The sequence below is a fragment of the Merops nubicus genome, unplaced genomic scaffold (assembly GCF_000691845.1).
Source record: "Merops nubicus isolate BGI_N331 unplaced genomic scaffold, ASM69184v1 scaffold4105, whole genome shotgun sequence".
NCBI classification, from domain to species: domain Eukaryota; kingdom Metazoa; phylum Chordata; class Aves; order Coraciiformes; family Meropidae; genus Merops; species Merops nubicus.
Window position 1 is genome coordinate 97649 of NW_008607469.1, and position 11039 is coordinate 108687.

The 11039-nt window shown below is 39.6% G+C and overlaps 1 protein-coding gene across 1 annotated transcript in view; it reads left to right on the forward strand.

Moving 5' to 3' along the window:
- The window catches only part of ABLIM1 (actin binding LIM protein 1), a 129627-nt gene that overhangs the window by 95593 nt on the left and 22995 nt on the right, over positions 1-11039 (forward strand). The window contains exons 10-13 of the mRNA XM_008939934.1: positions 1275-1430; positions 6020-6055; positions 7309-7438; positions 9712-9831. Coding sequence (XP_008938182.1) covers positions 1275-1430; positions 6020-6055; positions 7309-7438; positions 9712-9831 — 442 coding nt within the window. The remainder of the gene's footprint in view (positions 1-1274; positions 1431-6019; positions 6056-7308; positions 7439-9711; positions 9832-11039) is intronic.

Genomic DNA, 11039 nt, shown 5'->3' on the forward strand with positions numbered 1-11039 from the left:
AAAAATTACATATCTCAAGTCCTGAGTTTGCATTAAATACCAGTTTTTCAGTGCATTTCATCAACAACAACAAAATTTAGTTGATTTATTAAAACATGCACACTGCAGATATGAAAACAGAGTGTGTCCTGGAGAAGTACCATTCTGCTGGAATATCAGATTCATAAACATTATCTTAGGAATTTTTTCTTGCATTTCTAATTTATGGCATTGCTTAAGAACTACCAAGACTAGTGGTTGTCAGGAGAGCTGGGGAAGGCAGACAAATACATTTCAGTCTGAAAATACTAGGTGCTAGTACCAGGAATAATGGAACTAAATGTAAGGAGAAACAGGTAAGCCTTGTTTCCTTGTGCAGCCTACTATGAATAAATGAAATGCCTAGCAGAAGATTTGAAAACGAATTTGAATATTCATTTTCAGCTTTAATCATTAAATACATTTCAGTAAGGTAGGTAAGAATGTATGATGATATTTTTTTTTAAGCTTTCTGTTAAGTAAGGAAAGATATTAGCTTTCTAAACTATATGTATGGCCTCTTCCTAACTCCTTCTAATTGATGCAGATGTCTTTGGAACTGATAGCCTGATTTATAACTAGTCAAGATCTCCTTGGAGTTTTAGTGGAAAAGACAGTCAGTAGTATGCAGTTAGAAGGCAACATGCCGTAGTCAGAAACTTGAGTATAGATTGTGATGAGTGCAGTATAATGATATAATAGCAATGTAATTATTTCAGTTGGGAGTTTGTATACCCAGTCCTGACAAACAGTCCTGCTTGCCTTTTTATTTCCTTGTTGTATATACAGTAATAAGTTGTATTTCCTCTTGTGTGCAGTTACCAGTTGAATTTCTGTCTGTGGTCTTCTGCATGGAATCCTCTCGTAATCTCTGTAATCTGCAAACTAAATTGATGTTATCACACATTTTACATATGGGAAAACAAGAGCAGAAAGGTGAAAATACTTGCCTGAGGCCACAAAATGATTCATTTACACATCTGAAGTTTCCAGCTCACTACTGGCGTTAAGAAACTTTTGTATTACATCTCTATATGCCGTGTTCTTTCTTTCCTCAACTGAGAAAACGCCGTGTGCTTTTGCAGAGGAGGCCTGCTGGAGAAGAACAAGGAGCAATCCCTTCGCGTGTCTAGTGCCAGGAAGGGTTTTCCATAGCAACAGGGTGACAACAAATACACAAAAATCTTAAATTGTATAAAACAGAAATTACCAGTGCATTTGTGTAAGTTAATTTATCTTCTGTCTTTGACCTTCAGGCAAAAGTAGACAATGAAATCCTTGATTACAAGGATTTAGCAGCCATTCCCAAAGTCAAGGCCATTTATGACATTGAACGTCCAGACCTAATTACTTATGAGCCATTCTACACCTCCGCCTACGAGGACAGACAGGAGAGACAGAGTCTTGGAGAGGTAATGAACCAACAAGGAGCTCGTTCTGCTTTGTTCAAAGCCTGCTTCGCTTTGGTCTGCTTCCCAAACAGTTTCTAACCAACACTCCTAGATATTGCTGCTGCTGCTGCTGCTGCTGCTCACAGTGCTTGTTGTCTGTTTGATCTGGGTTGAATGGGAACAATCGTGATGGTGCCTCATGTGCAAAACTGCACAATTAAACATACAATTAAACACTGACATTAACAGCAGCCACTGGCAGGGATGGCAGGGGGGAGGCTTGCAGCCTGTCTGTGTGTGCATTCTGGTAACTCCCACGGACATCCCAGTCTTTGGGTACAGCAAAATCCAGAACAAGAAGCAAAAGCCAACCTGGGGTTGTGCTGTGGAGCACCGATATTCACAACAGAATATGAGGAACACCATGCTGGTATGATTCTATGGAAGTAAAAGATTGAGAGCAGCAGAATGTTTTCTTTCACATATGTTGAAGGGAAGTGCAGTTGACATGGTTGGGTGGTGCAGTTGACATGCCAGAGGGACAGGAGGCCATCCAGAGGGACTTGGACAGGCTGGAGAGGTGAACCTCATGACATTCAACAACACCAAGTGCAGGGTCCTGCACCTGGGGAGAGGCAACCAACATTACCAATACAGGCTGGGAGAGGACATGTTAGAAAGCAGTCCAGTGGAGAAAGACTTGGGGGTACTAGTAAATGAGAAGCTGGACATGAGCCACCAATGTGCAGCGACAGCCCAGAAGGCAAATCAAATCCTGGGCTGCATCAAAAGAAGCCTGGCCAGCAGATGGAGAGTGGTGACCCTTCTCCACTACTCTCACCAGTGTTCTGAAGATGCCCAGATCATTGACTCATAATCTGATTTCTTAGCAAAGTGTTCTGCCCACCAACACATCAGAGGTGCCTCAGTTTTTCTCCTTTCTTCTTCAATGTTTTATAGAGTTAGTCTTTTAAATTATAACATGAGTTGGAAATTCAAGAGACTGTCCAGATCAGGAATAAGATAAGAGATTAACAGGTCAGAATATTACAGAATTTTCCCCCTCAAATTTATATTGGTAGTGAATCCAACTGACATCTGGTTCAAAACCACTGTGAGATGTATTGATGAGCTCTGACCAGTTCCAACAGGCCTGACCCATTCCACAAAAACCTCTACACATACAAGTCTCCTCCTAGCCACAGAGGAGGAACTAATCTCACCCAGAGAAAGTGAACTATTTGTTAAACCTTAAGGGGAAGTTTCTCACTGACAAAGCAGTGTGATGGAAGCTGTTACACTTCTTCTGGGCATAAGCAAAAGCCTTTGGGGTTTTCTTACCCCATACTTTCAACAGCAGCAAATCCAATTAATTTCTGGTGACTACAGAAATTTGTTCTGGAGACATAAGGGCGCTCACCTTCTTTTCAGAAGATCTGGATTTTCCACCCAATGCTACTGCTGACTTCTATCACCTTGGGCAAGTTACATCACCTCTTTGTATCTGTTTCTCCTCCCTTCCCTTGCCCTAATGAGAACACAAGCCCATCAGGGTGGAGTGATCTCTTACTTTGTGTATGTGTTGTGGTAATTAAATGACAACAATCCTAGTACATCATACATCAGTCACCATCATCTTTAAAAAGCAAAGGAGGTGACATGTTTAGCCATGGCAGAGATTTGCAGACTTTGAGTGATTTAACCTGCATTCTCTTTCCCAAATATGTGTATGTGGTGGTGTTAAATAAATGGGGACCCTGAGTACAAGTTGTAAATTTCATTGTGATTTAAAAAGGAAAGAAAAATTGCCAAACTCAGCTCAGAAAGATTTGTGTACAAGGGAGATGTGCAAGAGCCACCAAATTTAATCCACTGGTGGACCACCCTTAATTGCAGGGAACGGGCTACAAGAAAATTATATACTTTAGCCACAGAAAGTGGGAAAAACACAGCATGAGACTTTCTTCTTTATTGCAATGGAATTGAATGGAAAGTGTCTCACTCATAATCCCCCTCTTGTTCAGTTAAATCCCAACCTTGTTTCTCTGAAGTCAGTGCTGGGCAATGTTTTCAGGCAGCACCATCTAGTGGGACCAGGCGTTGTGGTCACAGACCTGCCAGCAGTGAGCTGGGGAAGAGAAAGGGAGCTCATGAAGAGACGCTTTAGCTTCTAAAATAAAAGGGATTAAGAGATACGAAATGAGATCTGTAAATAAATTTTTCTGCTATCGAGGCTGACCCTTAATGTAGTGATAACATTTCCAGAAGCTGTCAGTTACTGAGGCTCTTCATCTCCTAAAACTTCTGCCGTGCTAGCAGCAACCTGACTATCACAGAAATCTTATTTCCTCAGCTCAGGCATTTGTTGCATAAATATTGAGAGAAGCAGCATTTTACCTGCATGTCTGTTGTTTCTTGTATTCTGTCTGTTGAAAGCACTGAATGTCTTACCAGCTTTCAGTAAACAAGCTGTCATAAAATGAGAAAAGGATTTTTTCTGATGTGAAAGAAAAGCTGAGCAGGCATCCTACTTTGTAATTCAATAACAAGCCAGTTGAAATGAATTCGGTGCAAAATACTGGAACTTGTGTGATAAAATGACACCTGTAAAAGTTTGCAGAAATTTCCCAGAGTGTGAAATGACCTGTATGACTTCAGGTAATAGAGTAGCCCCTTGGATCTCAAAGTGACAGAGCATTGAGTCTGTTGTGGTGAGGAGAAGTTTTACAGTAAATCTGGTCACAACAGGCTTTCTACCCAGATGTTTTTTCAGTCTGGAGTCACCACTTCTATTTCCACTGGCTTACTATTCTGGACATGAGCTGTCTCGTCTCAGTCAACTGCACAGTGTATTTTGAACTGAGTAGTGTAGGCATCTGCGATAGACAGGCTTTTAAAAGGCCTCATAAACCCTGAAGAACCAAGCATTCCTTGACAGATTTTGAGATGTAGCAGTTACCTGTGCATGAGGAAGCAGTAAGGTGGCTGCAGAGTGCGGTTCCATTTCCCCAAGAGCAACAAGTCGATGTCAGATAGTGATGGAGTGAGAACACGTGAGGTTGGTCATGGATTTAGCATGTTACTTTCTGGGATGCCTTAGTCCGAGATTCCTGTGACTACCTTTTGCAGTAATCATTACCTTAGCACCTAGGCAACCACAGCAGATTATGGAAATTTGTTTATTTACAGTAACACAGAAATTACTAGTAGAAGATTGTGGAAATGCACATCACAATATGTGCTTTGTTTTCCATTTATTTTGAAAGATTTAGATTAGGTCTCAATTTTGTGGAGAATAATGCTACAAAGCACTGTGTGCTCTACAAAGTTTTTATGGCAGGTGCTGTTAGATCTATAATGAAATGGTGGTTTGCTGTTTAGAACTTCTGCAGTTGTAAGGATTAGGCAAATGTAACAAAAGCAGTCTTTAAGAAAATCTTTATGGAAGCTTGCTGAAAAGGAGATGTTCTGTACCCAAAAAAAAATGTCACTCCTTTTTTTGGATACTCTACATTCAGTTTCACCAGCTCCATGAGAGTTAATAGTCTCTCAATGCAAAATGTATAGTGTGATATTTATTACCAGAAATTCTGCGTATGTTTTAAACTACTGCTGTGGTACGTTATTGTAATAGACCAGAATCAGCAGTTTTGCTTCTGAGACATTATCTTAATAGCTCTAGCTTTCTATAATAATTGTGGTCTTATTTAAAAGCATAATCTCTTGCCTACTTTATTATGGCAGTTAAATAATATTGATGTTTAGTCCATAAAGAAAGTAATTAAATCCTGATCTTCCAGCTTCAAATTGCCTTGTGATTAAAAGGCACGTAACTGGTAATTATACTGAGCCTTTATTCTTGTTCCTACTGTCAACAAGTGCATGATGCTGTGTTTCATTTCTAAAGGTATTTCTTGCCTCAGTTTCCCCATCCCTGTAATAGAAACTTTTCTTAATATTGTGCATATTTCTGCCCACTGGCCTTTGTGCATTTCTTTCAATACGTCTGTTTTTAATTCCTGTCTGTTCTTCTTACATAACCATGGAAGAACACAGAAATTCAAAGGAGATTGTATCAAAGAATTGTGGTGACTACTCTGTACTCCTTTGCATGGGTATGAAATGTAAGGCCTTGGGGTGAAGCACAGTTTTGCCAGAGTATGTGCGCTGGAGGAAAAACTTGCTTCATCCTGGAAGTTATTCTGATTTTCCATGCAAAGCTCTGAGTTAAGATTATTTACTTTTGATTTCCACTTTAAAGATTTTTTCATAACAGGCATGGTTATTAAATTAATAACGCTCTCTGATTTTGATCTTTACAGCTATGTTTTAATTGCCACAGTGATTAGATGGCTGAGAGATGCTGTTGCATGATATTTAACTGAATTAATCACGCTTATAAAGATTCTCCTAGAAGTTTTAATTGCTGTGATGATTTATGGACCAGTTCCTCGGCAATGTGGAAGAAGCAAGTTCCAGGCCTCAGTAATTTCTACATTGTCATTTTAAATTGCTGTGTATCAGCATATCTGCAGAAATGTTTAGATTGCCATTTTCAGGCCCAGCACATGGAGTGATGTTTCGATAACCTTATTTTTATGTCTTTGCAGTCTCCAAGGACTTTATCTCCTACCCCTTCTGCAGAAGTAAGTTTGGTAAAACCTTTGGGGGCGATACCGTACTGTGACTAGAATTATTTCAGCAAATGCAGGGCTTGTTTTTGTTGTCAGTGTTATCCATCTCTTTTTGCCACGTTGACATGTTTTCTGAATATTGAAGCTTCACAAAAACTAACTCTATAAAGAAAAAATTTAAGTTCTTATTGACAGACTGTACAAAAAAAAAAATGAAGCTACCACTCCTACCCATTTGTTGTGTGTAAACCAGAGTCATTTGCCCAGCAGAGGTCACTTCTTGTACGTTCATCCTTCTGGCACAGGGGGACGCAGATCTCAGGACCTGGATGATTTACCTGAGCTAAAATGTTGCTCTAAGCATCTACATAAATTGCTACTGAAACATTTGCAGTTTCGTCTTCAAGAAAGCATAAATATGGTTTGGTTTGGTTTTACTCTTCCTTAGGAGTTAATTTGAACATCACAATAACGTGTAAGAAATCATTTGTCAGGATACAATAGATGCCACTGCAGAATCATTATCATTTTGGGGGTGGGGAGTATTGCTTATTCGCAGTGTAAAAGTTTTAGTGATGGCTACATGTTAAAAAAATGACTATAAAATTTCTTAGCATCAGTCCTGTCCCTTTTGTCCTGGTTTGGTGTGCTTCATGGGGTTCTGGGGAGCTGGGTTGGTTTCTTCGGGGGAGTCTTCTTTGCTTTCTTGTTGGCTTTTTATTTATTGCCAGGAAACGAAATAAACTGAGTTTTGCTACACAAGAATTTGTTGTATTTTCAGATACAAGGGGAATCTAATTTGGATGCTAAGTACCTTTTTATGTAGGTAGTCGAGACACATGGTAATGAGAGATCACAGAGGTCTGTGTGCTGCAGCTATTGGATTCTTGCTGATCTCCAACTTGGCTAGTTGGAGGCTAGCTCATGTATCTTGTGTAGTATGCTGCAGGGCAGACATACTCTGAGCACAGCTTCCCTTATAGAATCACAGGAATCTGGGTAAAGCTAGGATTGTAGGGAATGTAATAGAAATTACAGGTGGAGTTGGAATGTTCCAAGACTGACCTCTGACCCAGACTATAAAAATGAATTGGAGTGTTTGGAAGAGGTCATTAGACAACAGTAATAAGGAAGTAGATTGAAAGCTTATGGGATTTTGTTATTTCACTAGCTTCTGCTGATGTCCTCTGATCCGTGAAAGTTAAGTGCTGCTAAAAATGTGTAATGTGCATTTCCATTTATCAGTGAATGCTTCTGTTCTGCAGGGTTATCCAGATGTTCGGGATCGCATGATTCACAGGTCTACTAGTCAGGGCTCCATTAATTCTCCCGTGTACAGTCGTCACAGCTACACACCCACCATGTCACGTTCCCCTCAGCATTTCCACAGACCTGGTAAGGGCAGCTGCATTAGAAGTCTATGTCAAACTATTGTTTCTTTATTGTGCCACTTAGTGATGCAGCAGAGCACTTGTTTCTCTTAGCAGTGAAAATGGTTGCATATTTTAATCTCTCCTTTTCTACCTGTTTTTATTGTTCTTGATTGATGCAGTCTTTTGCACTAGGCTGATGAGTGTTTCTTATGTCATAAATATGGATCTGCTGGGTTTGTTTCTAATTAATTATTTTAAAGATCTTTGTTTCTGAAAGCGAGCAAAAATTTGCAGCAGTGAATCACAAACTTCATTCTGGAATTTGAGAAAAGTATTACATATTGGAAACAAAAGTTACAGCTTGACTATGTGAAAAGTCAGTAATGTAGGATTCCTCCCTGCAAAAAAAAAAAAAAAAACAAACAATTCAAAGCTTAAAGCTGTGGTGCAGCTATGCATATTCAGCAGCAAAACCCCAACATACTCCAAACTGCAGCTCATCTTTTAAAATATCAACTCATGGTTCATAAGGTAGATTTCTTAAATAAAGTCGTAGGCAATTGCCCGGGAACATGTTAAAAACACAAACTTCATTTACTGGTTTAGCAGTGACGTACAAGTGCCATGTGCAATGTAGAAAACGTACACATCATTCAGGCTCCCAACACATTCAGAGTTACTGGCTGTGTATATAAAAGCAAGATAGGAAAAAGAACTCTTCATCCACACCCAAACTGCATAAAAATGTATCTCTAAATGCTATTCACTGAAGACTTCTCAAGACTGATTTTATTGTTTATGGTGATGAATTAAACCTTTGTGATCTGTTTTTAAATTAAGTGATAGAGTCATGCAGTTTCATCTTCCTTGGTGCTTACATCTGAACAGTTGGCACGCCAAAAGCCCAAATACAATGAGAGCTGCATTTTTAAAATTAAAGATTTGTAATAGAGCCACTACTGTGGAACTTGAATGCTGTAGCCGTTTCCTAGTGGGGTGGGCTGAAAGCAGCTAATTGTGTCTGTCAGTGAATGCCTTATTTAAAGGACCCAAAGGAGGTGGGACAGAAGCAACTTGTGTCTGATACTTAGCGCTGACAGCATGACCGTTTTAAGATGACGTTACAGCTGAAACCAAAAGAGACTTAAAAGCATGAAAAAGCTGCAAACTTAATTTATCTCTTGATTCTGGCAATTCTGAGGGGATATTTCCATTTGTATCAGTTGTAGCAGGCAGAACAAATCCAGATCCTATTCCAGGCTTTACTGGGATATGTGTTTTACTGTCCGTGTTTGGTCAAGGACCTTCCTCAGAAGCAGGCTCTCTTTATGTAACTCTTGTGATGGGCAGATGGGCTCAGGCCAGAGTAGGATCCAAATGTAGAATCTTCAAAAGTTTGCAGCCTGGGGGATTTTCTGAGAAGATATTTGTTCAAACTTATCTCTGTTCAGATGATCTCATCTTTGGCTCACCTGTTTCTGTTTCTCATATGACACAGAAGTAATTCTGTAGAATTCATCATTTTGATCTCTGCTACCCTGCTTTGGGGTAATTGTTAATGCTACTTTATAATTTTCCTACAGTAATTATTCACATTGAATAATAGCACATGTATATTTACCATTTTTCTCCTAACGGCACTTCTTATCATCATGTTATTTGGAAGAACGATTTCTCTTTGAATAAATCCAGTGGCCCCAGATAACTTCTCTTTGGTTCCCAGGTAGCCCTTGAGAGAGAAGTGAACCCCAGTGTGTTGACATTGACAGCATAAGATCCTTCAAAAATTTGAGTGCTACAAGTTTTGAAAAAGTTTGCAGCCTTTTCCTCCCGCAGTGCCCTAGCTGATGTTGGCAGCATTTTTGGAATGTCTTAAAACAATAGAAAACAGCTTGCGTGCCTCTTGCCTGACGTTTTATGGTCAGGCACTTTTCAAAACAGCTGCTTTCTTAACTAATTGAGCGTCAGTGTTTCTGATGATTGCATGCTGGTAGCAGGCTACTTTTTGGTAACAAGGCATAGGTCGGGAGCTCATTAAGCCAATAAATGTTATGCTAAATTAGTGGTGCAGTTCAACTCTGAGCCTCTTTTCTAATATTTCCTGTAATTTTGTCTAACATTTATGAACCCTTCGGTCCGTTTTTAACCTTTTTTTTTCTCCTTCCTTCTTTTCAGAATCCTAATTGTTCAATGCCTTTTTTCCCCCCCTTCCTTTCAAGCCTCCTTCCCTGCCTTTCTCTTATTGTTTTTCTTTGTTTTCATTTTGTTCTGCCCCCCGCTTCCCTGCTGCCGCAGAGCTGCTCGCTACTGGTGTGCAGCGCTTGTCATACCTGCGCACGAGCAGTCTCAGCTCCTCTCACCATGACTCCCGCCCCAACTCCCCCTTCCGACACCACTTCATCCCCCATGTCAAAGGTAAGGAGCCAGGCCTCCCCAGGGACTGCCCTCCAGGCTGGAGATTTATTAGCATTCTGCCTAAGCTAATAAGGGGTATCTCCATAAGGTTGTCACTGGCTGTGTAGCTGAGCATGCCTCGAAACGCGCCGTTACACTTAAAACTACGTTAGAATAGACATAATCTCCTTTTCCTGGAGGAAATATGTCATTTCTAAGGGCCCTAGCTGAAGAGTCATCAAGCAATTACCTATTAGAAATATACAGGAAAGCACCATCATTCACTGTTTAAAACCTGTATGTGCCTAATTTAGCTTCTTTCTAAAGCAGCGCACGTCAATCACTGTAGCAATCTGTGTATCAAATTAAATTATTATTTCCACATTCTTAAAACATGCATTTAAAAACTGCCTACAAATATTGCCTGGATGAAACCAAAGTGATCAAAAATAATCGAGAAGAAGAAAAAAATTCTATAAAGGTCAATGGCAACACAGAAGTTAATCATTGTTGAAGATATTGGCAGTAATTAGTGCCCAACAAAGCAAAATTAAAATCTCTGGGCCTCTCCTCAACTAGTGAGAATCGGAAAACTCTGCTGAAGGCAGTAGAGTTGCAGGGATTTACACTACCTGAGGATCTGGTCATTCACCTTTTTTTCAATCTGTTACTTTCTGTGCTTTATTTTGAGGGAAGGTTGTTCTTTCATTGCGTCACTTCAAGGAGCTCATTCAGCTCAACAAACTTCTAGTTTTCTTGCCTTCTATGAATGTGATTTTACTTTTATTTCTATTGGAGCACTCCCTGGCTGTGCCATCAATTCTGTTGGGCGAGAAGGTCATAGCTTATTATGTCATGTACAAGAGCTCAAAAAGAGGCAGTTGAGTAAATTGAACATAGATTCTATTCTGGAGATAATCCAAAACAGTTGCAAGAAAGTTGTTGCCGTGAAATGTCAAGAAATGCTAATAGATCTCAACATTATAAGCTCTTTAAGCATTTGGATCACCATTACTAATTTTACTCTTGGCTTTTCTTAAATGATATTTATTAATATGCACTTTCAATTTTCCTGTTATGTCACTATCAAAAAAATCTCACTTCAAACTTAAAAGATTGGGACCCTTAAAAATAGATACACTGCTCATTTCAGCATGCAGTTAATTCATAGTCCTTGCAATTTCAACATTTCTTTGCTGTAGATCTGAATTAATGCTCACACTCTTTCA